The sequence below is a fragment of the Mustela erminea genome, chromosome 1 (genome assembly GCF_009829155.1).
Source record: "Mustela erminea isolate mMusErm1 chromosome 1, mMusErm1.Pri, whole genome shotgun sequence".
NCBI classification, from domain to species: Eukaryota; Metazoa; Chordata; class Mammalia; order Carnivora; family Mustelidae; genus Mustela; species Mustela erminea.
This window is the reverse complement of record NC_045614.1, coordinates 114,848,836-114,869,491: the sequence shown is the minus strand read 5'-3', so window position 1 is coordinate 114,869,491 and position 20,656 is coordinate 114,848,836. Positions and strand designations below refer to the sequence as shown.

Here is a 20,656-nt window from a genome sequence, read left to right as displayed (position 1 = left end):
AGAGAACTACAGACCAATATCTCTGATGAACATAGATACAAAAATCCTCAACAAAATATTAGCAAACCAAATCTAACAATACATTAAAAGAATCATTCACCATGATAAAGTGGAATTTATTTCTGGATTGCAGGATTCCTCGTTTCATTATTCCCACATCAATCAACATGATACATCACCTTAATAAAAAAAAAAAAAGGATAAGAACCATATGATCATTCTACTAAATACAGAAAAAGCATTTGACAAAGTACACATCCATTCATGACAAAAACCCTCAACAAAGCAGGGATAGAGGGAACATACCTCAACATAATGAAGGCCATATATGGAAAAACCCACAGTTAGTATCATCCTAAATGAGGAAAACCTGAGAGCTTTACTTCTACAGTCAGGAGCAAGACAAGGATGTCTACTCTCACCACTTTTATTCAAACTAATACTGGAAGACCTAGCCACAGCAAGCAGACAACAAAAAGAAATAAAAGGCATCCAAATAGGATAGCCAGGGAAGAAGTCAAACTTTTACTGTTTACAGATGATATGATATTATATATAGAAAACCAGAGACTCCACCAAAAAAATGCTAGAAACTAAAATGAATTTGGTAAAGTCACAGAATACAAAATCAAACTATGGAAATATGTTGTGTTTCTTTTTTCCCCTTCTTTTCTCTTTTTAAAAACTTTATATTCAATTTAAACACAACACATAGTACATTATTAGTTTTAAATGTAGTGTTCAACATTTCATCAGTTGCATATAACACCCAGTGCTCATCACAACATGTGCCCTCCTTAATGCCCATCACCTAGTAACCCCTTCCCCCAACCCACCTCCCTTTCATCAACCCTCAGTTTGTTTCTCATAATTAAGAGTCGCTTACCATTTTTCTCCCTCTCTGATTCCTTTCCATTCAGTTTTCCCTCCCTTCACTTATGGTCCTCTGCACTGTTTCTTACATTCTACATATGAGTGAAACCATATGATAATCGTCTTTCTCCAACTGACTTATTTCATTTAACATAATACCCTCCAATTCCATCCACATCAATGCAAATGGTAAATATTCATCCTTTCTGATAGCTGAGTAATATTCTATTGTATATATACACCACATCTTCTTTATCCATTCATCTGTTGAAGGACATCTCGACTCCTTCCACAGTTTGGTTATTGTGGACATAAATACTGGGGTGCAGGTGCCCTTCACTTCAACACACCTGTATCTTTGGGGTAAATACCTAGTAATGCAATTGCTAGATTGTAAGGTTGCTCTATTTTTAACTTCTTGAAGAAACATCCATAGTGTTTTCCAGAGTGGCTGTACCAGCTTGCATTCCCACCAACAATGTAGGAGGGTCCCCCTTTCTCCACATCCTCACCAAGATTTGATGTTTCCTGTCTTCTTAATTTTAGCCATTCTGACTGGTGTAAGGTGGTATCTCATTGTGGTTTTTTGGTTTGTATTTTGCTGATGAGAAGTGACGTGGAGCATTTTTTCACTGTCAGCCATATGTCTCCTTTGGAGAAATGTCTGTTCATGTCTCCTGCCTATTTCTTGACTGGATTATTTGCTTTTTGGGTGTTGAGTTTGATAAGTTCTTCATATTTCTTCACACTACTGGCCCTTTATCTGATAATACATTTGCAAATATCTTTTCCTATTCTATAGGTTGCCTTCTGACTGTTTCCTTTGCTATGCAGAAGCTTTTTATCTTGATGAAGTCCCAACAGTTTATTTTTGTTTTTGTTTACTTTGCCTTTGGAGACATGTCTAGCAAGAAGTTGCTGCATGGCATTTCTATACACCAATAATGAAGCAGCAGAAAGAGAAATTAAGGAATCATTATTATTTATAATTGCACCAAAACCAAAGCTGTAGTAATCAAAACAGATGTTCCTGGCATAAAACTAGACACATAGATCAATAGAACAAAATAGAAACCCAGAAATGAATACACAAATATACTGTCATTTAATCTTTGACAAACCAGGTAAAAATATCCAATGAGAAAGACTGTCTCTTCAACAAATGGTGTTGGAAAAACTGGAAATGGACAGCAGCATGCAAAAGAATGAATCTTGAACACTTACATTATACACAAAAATAAACTCAAAATGGATTAAGGACTTAAATGTGAGACCTGGAACCATAAAATTCCTAGAAGAGAGCACAGGCAGTTACTTCTTTGACATCAGCTACAACAACTTCTTTCTACATCTGTTCCCTGAGGCAAGGGAAACAAAAGCAAAAATAAACTATTGCAACATCAAAATAAAAAGCTTGTGCACAGTAAAGGAAACAACCAACAAAATTAACAGGCAACTTAAGAAATGGGCGAAGATATTTGTAAATGACATATCTGATAAAGGCTTAGTATCTAAAATACATAAAGAACTTATAAAACTGAACACCCAAAACAATCCAATTAAAAAGTGGGCAGAAGATATGAATAGACATTTTTTCCAAAGAAGACATACAGATCTCCAACAAGCACATGAAACGATGCTCAACATCACACATTATCAGAGCAATGCAAATCAAAACTACAGTGAGATATCTCAGAGCTGTCAGAACAGCTAAAATCAACAACGCAAGAAACAGCAGGTGTTGGTGAGGACGTGGAGAAAGGGAAACCCTCTTGCACTGTTGGTGGGAATGCAAACTGGTGCAGTCATTCTGGAAAACAGTATGGAGTTTCCTCAGAAAATTAAAGATAGAACTACCCTACAACTCACAAATTGCACTACTAGCTATTTACCCAAAGGACACAAAAATATAGATTGAAAGGGGTACAAGCACCCCGATATTTATAGCAGCATTATCAACAATAGGCAAACTATATAGAGCACAAATGTCCATCAACTGATGAATGGATAAAGAGGAGGTAGTATGTGTACACACACACACACGATGGAATATTACTCATCCATAAAAAAGAACAAGATCTTGCCATTTGCAAGGACATGAATGGAGCTGGAGGGAAATAAGGGAAATAAGTTAATTAGAGAAAGACAAATATAACTTGTCACGCAATTTCACTCATATATGGAATTTCACTCATATGTGGGATTTAAGAAACAAAACAATGAGCAAAGGAAGAAGGAGGGCAAACCAAGAAACAGACTTTTAACTACAGAGAATGAAGTGATGGTTGCCCGAGGGAAAGTAGGGGAAAATGGGTTAAATAGGTGATGAGGATTAAGGAACGCCCTTGTGATGACCACCAGCTGTTGCATGTAAGTATTGAGTCACTAGATTGTAACACCTGAAACTAATATTACACTCTATGATAATAAGTGGAATTTAAATAATTTTTTAAAAGGTAGAGCAAAGTTAAAGGATTGGGTTTTAAGGCTTATTATAAATCTACAGTAATCAAGATAGTAAAGTAAAGATGTCAGGATAGACAAATAGATCAGTGGGATGAAACAGAGCATCCAGAAATGGATTCACTTATATAAAGAGTCAGCTGGAGAAATGGTAATGGAATAACTGGACACCAATAAACAAAAAACTGAACTTTGATCCACATTTCACACTATTTACCAAAAGATTTCTTAGGCACAAACCAAAAATATGATAAATATGATAAATTTTTTAAAACTTGGATTTCATCAAAATTAAAATCTTCTGTTCTTCAAAAGATACTCTTAAAAAAAAATTAAGTAATCTCCATGTCCAACATGGGGTTTGAACTCACCAATTCTGAAAGACCCTAAAACTAAGCCAGCCAAGCAACTCCAATAGATACTATTAAGACTATGAAAAGATAAGCCACACACCAAAAGAAAATATTTTCAAAACATAATCTAATAAAGGATTTATATCTATGGTATATAAAAATAAACTTCTCAACACTTAAGAATGAGAAAACAATGAGCAAAAGCTTTGAATGGACACTTCATTGAAAAAAGATATATGGATAGCAAAGCACATGAAAAGATACTTAAACATTAGTCACTAGGAAAAAGCAAACTAAAATCTCAATAACATACTGTTCAACACCTATTATAAGGCTGGCTTAAAGTAAAAAGACTGACAACAGCAAGTTTTGGTGAGGAATGTGGAGCCAGGGAAACTCTCATACGCTACTCTGGGAATAAATAATAATTTGGAAAATAGTAACTTCTTAAAAAGTTAAATATGTACCTGCCATATGGCCTAACCATTACACTCTTAGGTGTTTACCCAAGAGAAACAAAAATGCGTGTCCACAAGAACAACTCATACTTGAACATTAATAGCAGCATTATTCAAAATAGCCCAAGATAGTGGAAATATTCATTAACAGGTAAATGAATAAAAAAATTGGGTTATATCCAAACAATGGAATACCACACTTCACTTAAAAGGGATGTACTATTGTTACACACACCAACAGGAATGAATCTCCAAATAATTATGCTGAGTGAGAGAAACCAGACCAAAGTACATGCTGTGTAATTCTCTGTATGGAATGATAAAAAAAAATCAAACTAATCTATAGTAACAGAAAGAAGATCACTGACCACCTGGGAAGCAATGGGGGATAAGGGAAGGGCAGGAGAAAGGTAATACAAAGGGGCATTTGGAAACTTTGGGGGGTGATAGATGTGTTCATAGTCTTGATTGTGGTGATGCTTTCACAGCTGTGTACATGTGTCATGTACATGTACATTTAAGTTGCATATTTAAATATGTGCACTTTGCTATGTTAATTATACCTCGATACAGTTGTTTTAAAAATAATAGTTTGGGGCACCTGGGTGGCTTAATTGGTTAAGCATCCGAATCTTGGTTTCGGCTTAGGTCATGATCTCAGGGTCCTGGAATTGAGCTCTGCATTGGACTCCATGCCCAGTGCAGAGTCTGCTTGTCCCTTTCCTTCTGCTCCTCCTCCTGCTCTCTCCCTGTCTTTCAAACAAATAAGTAAAATCTTCTAAAAAATAGTTTAAGGCCTCTGCCCAGAAACTTTTTAAAGATAAAATGCATATCTCAAGGCATTAACCCTTGTTAACCTAATTCCACAGTTTTAGGGTAGGACCCAGATTATCTACATTTGTAACAAGCCCTGCAAGTAATTCTAATGCAGGCTATCCCTAAAACATCTTTGGCAAAACTATGGTAAAGATTTCTAGAACAATCTTGTGACTAGAATGTTGCTTCGGGGGAAAAGAAGTAACTTTTTCTGCTGGGGCTGTTACATCTTCCTGTCTTATGCCTCCAGAGCATTCATGCTCAATTACCTTAATGTGTATTTAGCACAGTATTAAGAGTAAATCATAGTGTTTCCCCATCTTACCTTTATACAAATTAAAATAAACTATACAGTGTAGTTATTATTTCTTGGCAAAGGCTAATAGTTTAAATAATGAACTTACATCACTCAGTTGTTGTGACAGAAAACTGATGTGGTGGTTTTCCAGTCACAGTTCTTAGATTATCTTTTTCCTCATCTCATCATGCATACCCACCCTTCTATCTTCCTGTCCAACTAATAGTCAGGGAAGACACAGAAAGAATGCGAAATGGTTGCATTCCTGATAGGCCTCTGAGGACAAAGTTTATCTTTTCATATTTACATAATTTTCCTTACCAAACACACAAATCATTGTCAGTATAAATGATAGGAAATCAATTTTCCACATGAGACTAGCATTTCTTAGCCTTCAGGGCAATATCTGAACTCAACTGATGCAGCTTGTGGATTTTCCTACCAACTATCCCTACTGCTATGAGGATCAACTGAAAAAACAAATGTGAAAGAGCAATGCCTACTCAAAGATGATTCTTAATTAATAAAACTATACAGCAAGTGATACCTGTGAAAATAGCATAGGAAAAAAACCTCCAAAAATTCTCTCCTCCATGGGGTTATGGACATTGGGGAAGGTATGTGCTATGGTGAGTGCTGTGAAGTGTGTAAACCTGGAGATTCACAGACCTGTACCTCTGGGGATAAAAATATATGTTTATAAAAAAATTAAATTAAAAAAAAATTCTCTCCTCCATGAAAACAGAAAAAACTGGCAAAAGTAGTCAGAGACAATAATTTCAGAACACTAGAAATTAAGCAAAGGCTTACAGCAACGAGGAGAACACTTATTCAAGAGAAATGGCTGAATCTTGGTATGAACAGTGAGCTTTGTGGTGTTTTAGCTGCCCTGTTCCCAACCTACCCCCTCCTTCTTGATGGTAGCTTTAGAATTCAACAGCCTGCAGTCAAGGTGAAATTAGCAATCTGGCAGCCATAGGAGGGGGCAAAACAGGGTTAAAGTTTGTTCAAAGTCTCATTCCCAGAGAACTATCATTATCTGACTTGTTTAGGGGTTCCTTGGAACACCCTACTTACAAGGCTGTCTTTATTAGACCTATTCATAGCTAGCACAGTGTGAAAAGCCTTCTCTCCTGGGGCATTTGTAGACAATTGCTAGAGGCAATTTTTTAACTTCTTGGCTGCCCGAGGCTGAGGCAAAAATAGGCTAATCAAAAGTTTAAAAGGAAAAACTTGGGAATGAGAGGTCCATAGTGGCTTTGAAAGCTCCCAAATATTTCTGAGAATCTAGAAGGCCATGTATAAATGCCCAAGTCTGTATGCATTTTCAGGACAAATCTAAGAAGGCCTTATGCTCTCATCTCTAGTGGGGAGAGAGCTTGGGACTCTGAACAAACAGGAAGTGAAGGATAAGGTGGAATTGTCACCTGCTTGGCTGTGTGTTGAGGGTATGTTGAAAGTGCACCCCAATATCCACACAAGCTCCTGGCAAAGACTGGAGAAATTACCAAACAAACAATAAAAACAACAAACAATACCAACAAAAACCACTGGAAATGGAGGATACTTGGATTTCTAAAATTGCCACATTTTGTTATTAAATGTCCAATTTGGGGGCACCTGGGTGGCTCAGTCGTTAATGCCTTCAGTCGCTGATGCCTTCAGGTCAGGTCATGGTCCCAGGGTCCTGGGATTGATACCCCATCAGGCTTCCTGGTCAGTGGGAAGCCTGCTTCTCCCTCTCCCACTCCCCCTGCTTGTTCCCTCTCTTGCTGTGTCACTCTCTGTCAAATAAATAAATAAAATCTTTAAAAAAATAAATAAATGTCCAGTTTTTAACAGAAAAATTATATGCTATGTAAAGAAACAAGAAAGCATGACCCATACATAGAAAAAAGAAAGAAAGAGAAAAAAAAGCAATCAAGAGAAATTGTCCCTGAGGAATTGAAGATAATTAGACTTCCTAGACCAAGAATTTAAATCAACTATTTAAAAACTGTTCAAAAAAAAATTAAAAAACTGTTCAAAGAATTAAAGGAATCCATAAAAAAGAACTAAAGGAAATTATGAGAACAAACTCTTATCATATTGAGAAAATAGAATTACATTTGAAAGGGCCAAGAGAAATTCTGGCTTGAACAGTATAATAATTGAAATGAAAAATTCACTAGAGTGGCCCAAAAGCAAACTTGAACAGGCAGAAGAGAGTCAGGGAACTTAGATATAGGTCAATTGAAACTATCCAGTTTGAGGAAGAGAAAGAAAAAGAATGAAATAGAATTTTCTAGCCATAAAGACCTGTAGGACTCCATCGCATACAACATAGACAGAATGGGAATCCCAGAAGTCAGAAACAAAGGGGCTAAAAGAATACTTAAAGAAACAATGGTTGAAGACTTCCTAAATTGGATGAAAAACACTAATCTCCATATCCAAATGAACTATCTACAAACTCCAAGAAATATAAATTCAAAGAGGGTTATATTTAGACATATCAAACTGTCAAAACATAAAGAATCTGAAAGCAGGAGAGAGAAAAGCAACGTGTCACATGCAAGATACTTTTTAAAAAATTATCTCTCATCTTTACATACATATGTATTTTTTAAAAAGATTTTATTTATTTATTTGACAGAGAGATAACACAAGTAGGAAGAGCAGCAGACAGAAGGAGGAGAAGGAGCAGGCTCTCCATGGAGCAGGGAGCCTGATGTGGGACTTGATCCCAGGATCCTGGGATCATGACCTGAGCTGAAGGCAGAGGCTTAACCAACTGAGCCACCCAGGTTCCCCTGTATATGTATTATTTAGAGGGAGCATACACATGCACTGGGGTAGGGGCAGAGCGGAGGGAGAGAGAGAATCCCAAGCAGGCTCCATGCCCAGCATGAGCCCAATGCAGGGATTGAAATCATGACCGTGAAATCATGACCTGAGCTGAAATCAAGTCGGACACTTAACCGACTTAGCCACTCAGGTGCCCCAAGACATTTTCAGTAAGACTAATAGTTGATTTCTTATCAGAAACTATGGAAGCCACAAAACAGTACATGACATGACATATTCAAAATGCTTAAAGAAAATGACTGTCAACCAAGAATTCTCTATCTACGGCCAACTGATTTTCAACAAGGGTGCTTAGTTTGGGCTGCTGTAACAAATTACCACAGACTGGACAGCTTATATACAACAGATATTTATTTCTCACAGTTCTGGAGGCTTAGAAGTCTGAGATCCCATGCCAGCATGGTTGAATTCTGGCAAGGATCCTCTTCTGGGCTGCAGATTGGTGACTTCTCATTATATCCTTATCACAGCAGAGAGCAGACAGAGGAAGCAAGTTCTCTCATGGCACTTATAAAGGCATTAATCCTATTCGTGATGGCTGAACTCTTATAACCACATCTACTCCTAATTACTTCCCAAAGTCTTCACTTTCTCATACCATTGGGTATTACCATTGGGTAAAGTTCTAATGAATGAATTTTGGGGGAAAACAAACATAGTTATGCCACTTGAGTCCATAACAAGTGCCAAGGCCATCCAGTGGAGAATAGAATAGACTTTTTAACAAATGGTTCAGGGACAGCAGGATATATATATATATATATATATATATATATACACACACACACACACACACACACATACATACATATATATGTATGTATATATATATGGAAAAATAAACTTAGATTCCTAATTCACCTCTTATGTAAAAATTAACTCAAAATGGATCCAGGAGTTAAAACTAAATTTTTAAAGAAGAGCATAGGTGTAAATCTTGGGTTAAGCAATGGTTTCTTAGATATGACACCAATACACAAGCAACCAAAGAAAAAACAGATAAATTAGACTTCATCAAGTTAAAAACTTTGGTACTTCAAAAGATATCACCAAGAAAATGAAAAGACATCCCACAGAATGGGAAAAAATATTTGTAAATCATATATTTGATGAATCTAATACCCAGAATATACAAATAGTTTTTACAACAACCATAAAAAAACGAATAACCTAATTAAAAAATGGGCAAAGAAGTTGTATAGATGTCTCTTCAAAGGAAATATACAAATGGCCAATAAGCACAAGAAAAGATGCTCAATATCACCAGCATTAGGGAAATGCAAATCAAAACCACAATGAGCGACCACTTCACACCTACTGGGGTGGTAAGAAGAAGAAGAAGAAGGAGAAAAAGAGGAAGACAGTCTCAAGTGTTAGTGAGAGGGGGAGAAGATGGAACACTTATACACTGCATGTACAAAGAAGAAATGGTGCTAGTATTTTAGAAAACAATTCGGAAGTTCCTCAGAAAATTAACATAGATTGACCATGGCCCAGTATTTATTTATTTATTATTTATATACATACATACTCTTTCAGAGGTTCACACAAAAACTTGTACACAATTTCCCTTAGCAGCATTATTCATAATATCTAAAAAATGGAGATCACCCAAATATCCATCAACTTATGAATAATAAACAAAAATGCCATAACCATACAATGCACTGTATTTCAACCATGGGAAGGAATGAAGCACTGAGACATGCCACAATACCAATGAACCGCTGAAAAAATTATGCCAAGTGAAACAGGACAGAAAGTGTCATTTTTTATATGATCCCATTTATGTACAATGCCCAGAATAAGAAAATCCATCAGACAGAAAGTAGATTAGTGGTTACCAGGGGCAGAGGGGAGAAGGGAGAAGATGTGGAATGACTGCTAATGGGTACCGGGTTTTTTTGCCGGGGAGAGTGATGAAAATGTTCTGGGGATGGCTGCATGACCCTGTGAATAGACTAACACCCACGGAATTGCACACTTTAAGAGAATGCATTTTATGGTATGTTAATTATATCTCAGCTTAAAAAAAAAAAAACAAAAAAAAGCAGTACAGCTTCTGAAAGCAGTATTGGCCATTTAAATCCTCATTCGCATAATCTTGGGTAGCTTTGCCACGTGGTGTTGAGAAAGTTGATCTCGGCAATTAGGTTTGTGGGGAGAACACAGCTGAAAGGCACACATCCACACACAACCACAAAAAAAAAACCCCACACAACGTAAAACAAGCACAGGGGCTTCCATGAAAATGGGGCCCACAGTTCTTTTCCTGGCCAGCCACTGCCTTCAACAATATCCCCAGTGTGCACACCCACCACAAAGTTGAAATCAGTATAATCCCCACGCTAAATTTAGCAAAGTAACCATACCTTTAATATTGTTTTGTTGTTCCATCAGTAATTTACTTATTTCTGAAAACCAACAATCTCTGATTTCTTTTGAAGCTGCCTGCAAATGGTAGAAAGGAAGATACTATGAATATCAGATCACCTGGAGCATTAACTGGACAGGGTTTTTATTCTCTGGGTGACCTCTGGAATAATGAGACAGGAAGCACTTGCCAAGCCATGGGAACACAGGAAAGAGTAGCAGACACTTATGGGGAAGATGTGAACTTTACCTGCAGGATGTATTTCTCGGGTCCATTTCGGTGGGCAATTTCAAACTTTCGGCTGCTCCCCCTGCCAAGCTGGCGAATTGACAGTGTCACCAACTATTGTATGGAAAGAAGAAAAAGTGCTGTACTACCATTTTCTCATTTTAAAATTGTCCCTGTCAGCCACTCTGTTTCTTTCTACCCTTGATAGCTCTCTTCCTCTGTCTTCCTTCTACGCGTTTTGTTGCCCTCTGTTAATGGCCCCAGGGAGCATAAAGCACAAGCACAGTGTGGCAGTGTCCTCTGTCCTTTCTTTTTCAGGAGACAACACAGACTGCATCTTTTTTATATGACAGGCTGGAGACCTCAACCTTTAAGCAAAGAGATCATCTCTCCTTTAACACCTAAGTATTTCACGAATCTGTGCATAATAGTAACTGAATTAGTATCCATGAAGAAACATAAATAACAAAAGCTACCATGAATAATTAACAACTTTAATCACAAGAGCACAAATATGTGTGTATGAGTGTGCATATATGCACATGCGTGTGGTGTGGGGTGGGATGGGGTAGTCTCATCACCAGCTATGAAATATTTCCTACATAGGCTAGAGATGATGCTTGGTGTGGACATGGGTTCCTAGACCCCCAGAATCTTTGTCAATGTTTGCATGCAAAGATATGTGGTTTAGAAGGACAAGTCGGAGACGAAATCCAGCCCATGCTCTAATCATCAAATCTTTCACCCCTCTGCCTAGAGGGTACTTTCCTAATTTGTTTGTCAGGACAGGATACCATATGGTCCCTGTTCTCCATCTAGCACAAAGGCTCTATCCCAGCCCTGGCCCAGTCCAGTGACTGATGACAAGTTCTGACGTTGGAGTTAGAAAGGCCTGGGTGTGGAGTCTAGTTCTATTGTGTGGCATTTGGCAACTAAACCTCTCCTCTCTAGGCTTCAGTTTTCTTATCTGTAAAATAAGGATAACGACTTTCCTCTCCATAGGGTCGTGCTGCTTCTCCAGTGTAAAAGGACCACTTTACCTTCATAGATTTCTTAAAGCTGTAATGAGGAGCGAGGCCCTGGTCACTGGGCTCCATTCGAATCTTACAGAACACGATTCCCCTTTCAAATAGATAGATTTGCCTCTGGCTGGGCTTAAATCGAATAAAATCCTTCATTTTATAACGATCCTTGTGAACTGTCCAGACATTGAAAGAGCCATGCATCAACAGCTTGCCCAGTTTCTTGATATCATCCTTCGGGGAAGATAGACATACATGAAAGGAAGCTGTTACATTACTTGACAGGGAAAGCACTCTCGAAGGTCTGCTTGCAAATTCTAAAGTATGCTTATTCGAAGTTGATAGTTTAAAAAGTGCCAAACAGTTTCATCTGTCACTAAATCAAAGCTATACTTTTGTGAGCTTCACTGAGCATGGCACCGTTCAGTTATATAGATCTGTGCAAGGTAATAAACATAAAGCACATGAGAAATACTTGAACTAAAGATATTGGTATTCTGATATTTTGGCCTTTGTAATTAATCTTAGCTAGCAGAATTCTATTTCCACTTTTTTGTTTTTGATACATGACAGTCTACTTTAAAAGGGCAAGAAATTAATATTTAAGTATGTCCAGGAGAGAGAATTTTTGCTGCATTATGGATCTTTTCCATAATCATCCATGCGCTCCCTCTGCATCCCAACATCTGCTCCAGGTATGACCACCTGAGAACATGAGATTTGTTCTGAAATTTGTTATGAAAAGCTTCATATAACCTAATCTTCATAACATTGTAATGAAAATAATGATGACATTCAACTTTGCATTTCTCAGAGTAAGTGGAGAGTGCAAAGATAATCCCAAATGCCAAAAATTTTAAAGAAAGTCTATTTGGCTTCAGGGTGCATTTTATGCCTATCCCTCTACCAGCAAACACATCTTTCTCATATGTCTGGTTGGAAGTCCAAATGAGTGACCCTGCCTTCTCCGAGTTCTCTCCAAAGGGTACTACAGTGAGATGAGCTAAGAACATTGAATTTTATCTGGTATTTTTTAAACATTAGATCACTTGAAGCAGATAATCAAGAATTTATTTTCCTGAAGGAAAATGCCAAAAGGAGAAAAGTATGTGAACAGGACCAGGACAGAGAAATTTCCCTGAGTTATGTCTAGCTGAGATAAATCTCTACAATTTCTGAGTTAATACTACAAGTATGTACATTATTTCTAATTGGGCATTTTTATAATTTATTGTTTATATTGAACAAACTGTGAATATTGTTTTAAAAATAATTTACTGCACTTCTGAAATTCTAAAATAAAAACTTCAAGAGCATAAACTCGACTTATTTCTATGGTGCTTGTGGCATATTTTCTGTGCTATTTTTCTCTTCCTGCTTTGTAAAAGTTACATGTGTGAACTGTGGTTAATGAACCCCTCAGTGAGGAATAAAGAGTCCCCAGCCATAAGGACTGCTCTCCTAAAGGCATGATACTCCTGGTTTGTTTGCACAGGCTCAGTCTGACCATGCTCTGAGACACACGGGCAATGGGTTCATGAGGAACCTTGGGAAGTTTCACCGCTTTATCCATATCCTTCCAGGAGCCACTCTATCCCTCAGTGATTGTATTCTCTTTTAAACCCATTCAATTTCTACTAGGTAGACATAAATAACGCAGGAAATAAATTTTCGTCAAGTTGACTGGCAAAAGTTGGTGTTTAGTATTTGCCACATGAACTACAACCAGTAGTTTCTATTTTATTTTTTAAAAAGATTTATTTATTTGAGAGAGAGAGAGAGAGTGAGTGAGAGGGGCAGAGGGAGAGAGAATCTCAATCAGACTCAGCTCTGAGCACAGAGCTGGATACGGGGCTTGATCCCATGACCCTGAGATCATGACCTGGGTCCATAGCTTCACCAATTGTGTAGTTTGTATTTTATTTTAATTTTTTAAAAGATTTTATTTATTTATTTGACAGAGAGAGAGAGAGAGAGATCACAAGTAGGCGGAGAGGCAAGCAGAGAGAGAGGAGGAAGCAAGCTCCCTGCTGAGCAGAAAGCCTGACACGGGCCTCGATCTCAGGACCCTGAGACCATGACCTGAGCTGAAGGCAGAGGCTTAACCCACTGAACCACCCAGGCACCCTGTAGTTTGTATTTTAAAATGTATTTATATTCCACCTCGTTTCAAAAATGTGATCTATCTGATAAAAATATATACATTATAGGCAGACAGAAAATAACTAATTACTTAGGGTGAAAAAAGATTTTAAAAAATGAGATGAAGAGGTTATACATAAAACCCATATAATAAAGACATGTAAACCTACTGCAGACTAGGCTAGGACTTTCTAGTGGGCAATATAGAAGGAAACACAGAAAGTTGTATTATACATTATGTCCAAAGGCATGCCTAAACCAGTTGTTCAGCAATTTCTGAACAACTCCATGGGAGAAATTTCTCCCATGGGTCTTTGTTCTCATAAAGAGTCACCAAGTCAAATACTGAGCCCATCCTCAACCACATCCCAGAATAGATAAACAGATGGATTTTAGGTAAAGCTGTTTCTGACAACACATTTGGCAAATGTGGAGGCATCACTTTAAATCACAGCTGTTGAAAGCAATTCTAAAAGAAGCCAGAATAGAGAACCCAGAAATGGATCCGTAACTCTATGGTCAACTAATCTTTGACAAAGCAGGAATAAATATCCAATGAGAAAAATATAGTCTCTTCAAGAGATGGTGTTGGGAAGCCACATGCAGAAGAATGAAACTGTCCCATTTCCATATACCATACACAAAAACAGACTCAAAATGGATGAAAACTCTAAATGTGAGACAGGAATCCATCAAAATCCTAGAGGAGAACACAGGCAGCAAATTCTGTGACTTCTTGCTAGCCATGTCTCCAAAGGCAACAGAAACAAAGGCAAAAATGAACTATTGGGACTCCAAAAGCTTTTGCACAGCAAAAGAAACAGTCAACAAAACCAAAAGACAAGCTATAGAATGGGAGAAGATATTTGCAAATGTCTTATCAGATAAAGGGCTAATACTTAAAATCTATAAAGAACTTACCAAACTCAACCCCTAAAGAACAAATAATCCAAGCAAGAAATGGGCAGAAGACATGAACAACAGACATTTTTCCAAAGAAAACATACAAATGGCCAAAAGACACATGAAAAAAATGTAAATATCACTTGGCCTGAGGGAAATATAAACCAAAACCACAATGAGATACCACTTCACACTAGTCAGAATGGCTAAAATGAACAAGTCAGGAAATGACAGATATTGGGAAGGATGCAGAGAAAGGGCAACCTTCTTATGCTGTAAGTGGGAATGCAAGCTGTTGCAGACACTCCAAAAAACAGTATAGAGCTTCCTCAAAAAGTTGAAAATAGAGCTACCCTATGACCTAACAAATGCACTACTAGGTACTTACCCCAAAGATACAACTGTAGTGACCCAAAGGGGCACGTGCACCCCAGTATTTATAGCAGCAATGTCTACTATGGAAATAAACTATGGAAACAGCCCAGATGTCCAATGACAGATGAATGGATGAGAAGATATGGTATATAAATACAATGGAATTCTACTCAGCCATCAAAACGGTGAAATCTTGCTATTTGCAATGACGTGGATGGGACTAGAGGGTATTATGCTAAGGGAAAGATGTTAACCAGAGAAAGACAATTATCACATGATTTCACTCATATGTGGAATTTAAGACACAAAATAGATGATCATAGGGGAAGGGAGGGAAAAATAAAACAAGATGAGATCAGAGAGGGAGACAAACCATAAGAAACTCTTAACCATAGGAAACAGACTGAGGGTTGCTGAGGGGGAGGAGGGTTGGGGCTGGAGTAACTAGGTGATGGATATTTAGGAAGGAATGTGATGTAATGAGCACTGGGTACTATCACTGAACTTTACTTCTGATACTAAAAATACACTACATGTTAACTAACTGAATTTAAATTTAAAAAATTTAAATTCAAATTTAAATAAATTTGAATTTATTCAATAAATTCAAAATTTAAATAAAAAATTTAAAAAGGACTGATTAAATAAATAAATAAAAATTAAAATAAAATTAGTGGAGACATAAAATATGGGCATCTCATTACCTTTTATTAATAGAAGTTATCTAAAATTTTTAAAAAGTAAAAATAAATAAAGCCAGAATGATGGGGGAGGGGGAACAAGTCCCAGTGTGCACTCTTTAATGACCTGTGGAGGGTTGGTAAGGTTAGTTAAGGTGTCTTCCAAGACCATGGGCTGCAGAAGAAACTGCCCTGTCTGTAGTCCTGCTAAAGAGGCAACCTTAGGCAGTGATGTTGCCATTATCACCTCTGCTTTCTCCTCCTCCTCCCTCTAGCAGCCATAACTGTTTGCACCTTGGTAGTGTCAGTTGACCAATGGATATGAATCCAGAGAGGGGCCAGCCCCTGACCGTACAGGACAATCTGATCCCTGTCTGAACTGAGGCAGTAAGTAGCAGGAGTTGTAGTTGTGAGATGCTTCATAAGAGGGAAAGAGGTGGAATAAACAATAAGGCAGTAGAGCAACAAAGAAAGTGAGTCACCAGAAGACCAGAAACTATGAGGAAGAGGAAAAGACACCAATGGAGGGAAAGAACCAGACAGCAGGTGGTAAGAGGAGAAGACAGCAGGTGTGTGGATATACCTGGCACATACGGGCAGAGCACACAGGTAAGAATCCCCACTCTCTCCCAAGTCAAGATCCTAGAACTGCTATGGGTCCTGGAATTGTCCCATTCCTACCTCCCTGAGCCTGGCTCTTCCCAGCGCTCTATGGTCACCCATTCTAGTAAGCCCATCATCACTAAAGGTCACAGGAGGGAACTGCTGGGTCTTTTGAATCCAGCTGTAAAAGAAGGGTTGCATGTGATAGGATTGGATATCTCAATACTCAAGCCCCATCTTGCAATGGCTGAGGTTGCGTACCCCATGCAGTGCTCCTGAAGGGCAGGTGCACACATGTTGTCACCAGCCAGGATGCATGGAGGCAATCCCACCTCCCAAGGGAAAGGACAGAAGGAGTGGAGTTCCTCTGAGCAAGACCAAAGATAACCTATGGTCATCTTTTCAACCATATGTATCCTTTCTTTCCAGTCAGACTGCAGCTGGTCCCAAGACCAGGAACCACATGCATGACTCTTGTAAATATACGTCCCCCAGACACATAATATTTATTCATTTACTGGCTTGAGTGCCTGAGGAGACATGAGGCTAAAAGCTCAGCACCATGAGGAAACTTATTCAGTGATGCCCCAGTACTAGGTTGAATAGTGACTCCAAAAAAACTCATGTCCACCTGGGACCTCAGAATGTGATCTTATCTGCAAATAAGGTCTTTGCAAATGTAATGAGCTAGAATGAAGTCCTACTGGATTAGGGTGGGCACTAATTCGAAGACTGGTGTCTTCATGAGAATAGAAAATAGACACACACGGAGAGAGAGAGAAGCCAATCATGAAGACAGGCAGAAGATGGAGTCATATAGCGGTAAGCCAAGGAACACCAGGCACTGCTGGCAATGACTAGAAGCCAGGAGGGAAGCAAGAAAGGATTCTTTCCTGGAGCCTTCAGAGGATGCAAAGGCCTGATAACACCTTGATTTTGGACTTTTAGCCTCCAGAACTGTGGAGCTTTATTATGGCAGCTCTAGGAAAAGAATATGTCCACAATCGTTTTTTTCCATCAGTGATGGCCATTGCTTGTGTGTGTTGAATCTAATGGATATGAACTCAGAGATACACCACTATTGGGTGTTGGCTACCCCAAACAGATAAGCACGTGAAAAGTCAGACGGACTCCTCCATATGGGAAATGATGGCAAAATAAACTAATACATGTTACCACTTGTCATGTGTGGAATTTTGTAGTTAAGAGCTCTGGTGTAAGAATTTCAAACGTGACTACATCAGCCACATGAAGGATCTGGCTGAGCCTGTCTGGGGAAGCTGACCTCCAGAAAGAGGCCACATTTGAATGCCCGGGTTTTCATTCCTGGTGGTGACAGCAGTGTGGGGCAGAGCTGTATGCTTCTCACACAAAGGAGGAGGAAACATTTGAGTAAGTGAATCAGCAGAAAGTCAGTCCAGAAACAAAAAGTAGAAGCTGTAAGACAGAGAAACCTATAACTATAATCAGTAGAAGTAAAAGGGCTCCTTCCTTTCCAATCTGACAAAGTATCCAAATGAGTCAGCCCAGGGGCCCTTTATTCATCCTCTCTCAGGTGGCTCGCATGGTGCTGGGTGCTTTTATTATGACTTAATCCTCATTTACTCCTCACAGCCACTCTTGGCATAGGTGCCTGGAGCGGGGAAGGATGCACAGGTGATCCCACAGAGTCGTTAAGGTTATTTACTCGGCCTTCCCTCCGCAGCCAACGTTCTGCTCAGGGAAGTGAGTAATGAAATCAGAAATAATATACGTTGGCTTAGTCCATAAAACTTGCGATAAAAATACTTCATTTATTAAATGACATAAATTTGTTCCATAAAATAAAAATATTTCATTCAGACTTTACTATTCAACTTTGGACCTTGTTCCTGACAAGTCAGGATTTAAAAGGACCTTATACGTATTTCAATTTTATGTGTTAGATTGAATAGAAGGGAAACTTTCTTTCTTTCTTTCTTTCTTTCTTTCTTTCTTTCTTTCTTTCTTTCTTTCTTTCTTTCTTTCTTTCTTTTTCAAATAGAGGGAGGTAAATGACATCTCGGTGTTCCACAAAACAAAAAAGCTTTAAAGCTCCTGTGATTGAATTAAATGGAAAACTAACCAAGTGTACACAACAGGAATAAAAGGTAAATATCAGGGAGGGATTTTTTTTCTAGTTGTTTTAATTATGCATTTACCCATTCAGGTTCAATGTCTTTTCTTTTCAAACCCAGGTCAATATTGGATGTCAAGTAAAGAAACTAACAGTTAAGTTCTGGTTTCATCCACACACACTCAGCATGTGATTTTCAGCCCCTTGTGATAAACTTCTACAAAGTTGAGTCAAAGAATCTTTCAATCATTAGATGTGAGTTAGGAGCAACTGAGCTGTTAGTAGACTCTAAACAAAAGTAGATGAAGAATGCATTCAGAGAATGAATGGCACCCTGGACAGGGAGAGGAGAGATCCAAGAAGTGGTCCAAGCTGATACACAATGTGATCTTAGGGGAGTTAACTCGACTTTCTGTGGCTCTACTCATGAATCAGAAAGGGAAAATTTCACTGCCTGCTCTTCCACAATTCAATAGGATTATACAAAACTGTCAGGGTAAAGTAGCTAATGTACTAGATGTAAAGCAAGTTAAAATCTTACTGAAAAAAAAAAATAGAGTTTATGTCAAAGGGGCAATTCCAAGGACATAGGAGAGAAGAAAGTTCTTTGCATTTGATGTAAAGAGTCTCTACAATTCTATAAGCTGGTTCATCTCATTTGTATGCAAGCTGGCTTGGAATGAAATTAGAATAGATTGCTACTTACTCACGTTTTACTAATTATTTTCTCATAACTTCCTCCTCCTCTGATACTTACACTCAGAATAATAACTGGGAGTTTCCTGCCCTGTGAATGATTTCCGGGACATTCATTTGATTCAGGGAAATGGACTTCTAATAGGGGTCGCTGAGGCATGTTAAAGATAAAAAGAGCAGAAAGATGTCCCAAAATGATTAAACAAATGGCTCCCCTGAGTTTCCTTAAATGAAGAAGGAAAAAATTATTACCAAGAAAATGATCCCTCCCACACATACCCGGCAGTTCATGAATACCCTCCTGAATCATGCATCAGTAGTAAGCAGAGAGCACTCTTGAGTCCCAGGGGACAGGAGCAGCATTACCACCTGGATCGCAGTGGGCCTGCTTCTGAGATGCTGGCCAGAAAAATGCCAGGAGGGAGGGAAATAAAAAGATCACAGGGTTTTTTTTTGTTGTTTGCTTGCTTGTTTCTTTTTTGCCCCTAATTAATTTGCATGGTTTGACTTATGACCAGGAAAGAAAAGAAAGGTCATTTCTTTTGCCCAGACCTCAATGAACAGTATGTTAAAACCAGGTAAAAATTAAAATGAAAAAGAGAGAAGGAAAAGTATCTGTCTGCAATTTAATCCTCAAAACGCTTCACTCCTGTGTGGTATACAGAATAGCCTTCCAAAGAGGTCTACATCCTAACCCCTGGAATCTGAGAATATGTCAGGTTACGTGACAAATGATATTAAGGTTGCAGATGGAATTAGGGTTGTTCATCAGAGGACTTCGAGATAGGGAGATACTGTGGATATGAATGGGCAGGTCCAATGTAATCACAGAGTCCTCAAAAGTGGAAGAGAAGCAGAAGAGAAGATCAGAATGATGTGAGTCAAGAAGAACACTGATCATGGAAGGAGAAACCATGAGCAAGGGAATGTGTGTGGCCTTGGTAAGCTGGACAAGGCAAGTAAACAGATTCTGTCCTAGAGCCTCCCAAAAGGAAAGCAGACACCTTGATTTTATCCTGGTGAGACTGTGCTGTATTTCTGACCTATGGAACTATAATATAATACACTTGTGCTGCTCTAAGCCACCAAGGTTGTGGTAATTCGTTATGACAAAGATGAAAAGCGAATCCACCTGAGTCAAGATCTAGAGCACCTCCCAGTGAAAACCAGTGAAATAATAATGATGTCCCAGTCCCAAGGAATCCATATGTTTCAGAGAATGGACTGCCTAGAATTCCTGGGACTGACTCCCTCAGGGTTTACACTCACACCCAGCTTGAGAGGGCTCAACTCCCCAGCACTGCCTCTTCTGGTATTTTTCTTCAACCATTTGGATTACAGAATGTATGATATATCTTTGTCAGTCTTCTTCTGAGATCTGCGACATAAAAATGGAGTTAGACTTTCACCTAGGATCCATTTTCAAAGGA

The 20,656-nt window shown here is 38.5% G+C and overlaps 1 protein-coding gene and 1 long non-coding RNA gene across 5 annotated transcripts in view; one reads left to right on the top strand and one right to left on the bottom strand.

Moving 5' to 3' along the window:
- MCF2L2 (MCF.2 cell line derived transforming sequence-like 2) overlaps positions 1-20,656 on the bottom strand; it is a 251,185-nt gene that overhangs the window by 21,944 nt on the left and 208,585 nt on the right. For all 3 annotated transcript variants that reach the window (XM_032339584.1, XM_032339564.1, XM_032339575.1), the window contains 3 exons: positions 11,751-11,966; positions 10,732-10,824; positions 10,481-10,559 (listed from right to left, as the gene is read on the bottom strand). In XM_032339584.1, the coding sequence (XP_032195475.1) occupies positions 10,481-10,559; positions 10,732-10,824; positions 11,751-11,966 (388 nt within the window). The remainder of the gene's footprint in view (positions 1-10,480; positions 10,560-10,731; positions 10,825-11,750; positions 11,967-20,656) is intronic.
- LOC116588509 lies at positions 15,811-19,084 on the top strand. Of its 2 annotated transcripts, XR_004284982.1 has the most exons (3): positions 15,811-16,441; positions 18,459-18,564; positions 18,652-19,084. It is a non-coding gene; the product is annotated as an uncharacterized LOC116588509 (long non-coding RNA). The 2 variants fall into 2 exon arrangements; XR_004284981.1 differs by having other exon boundaries at positions 18,459-19,084.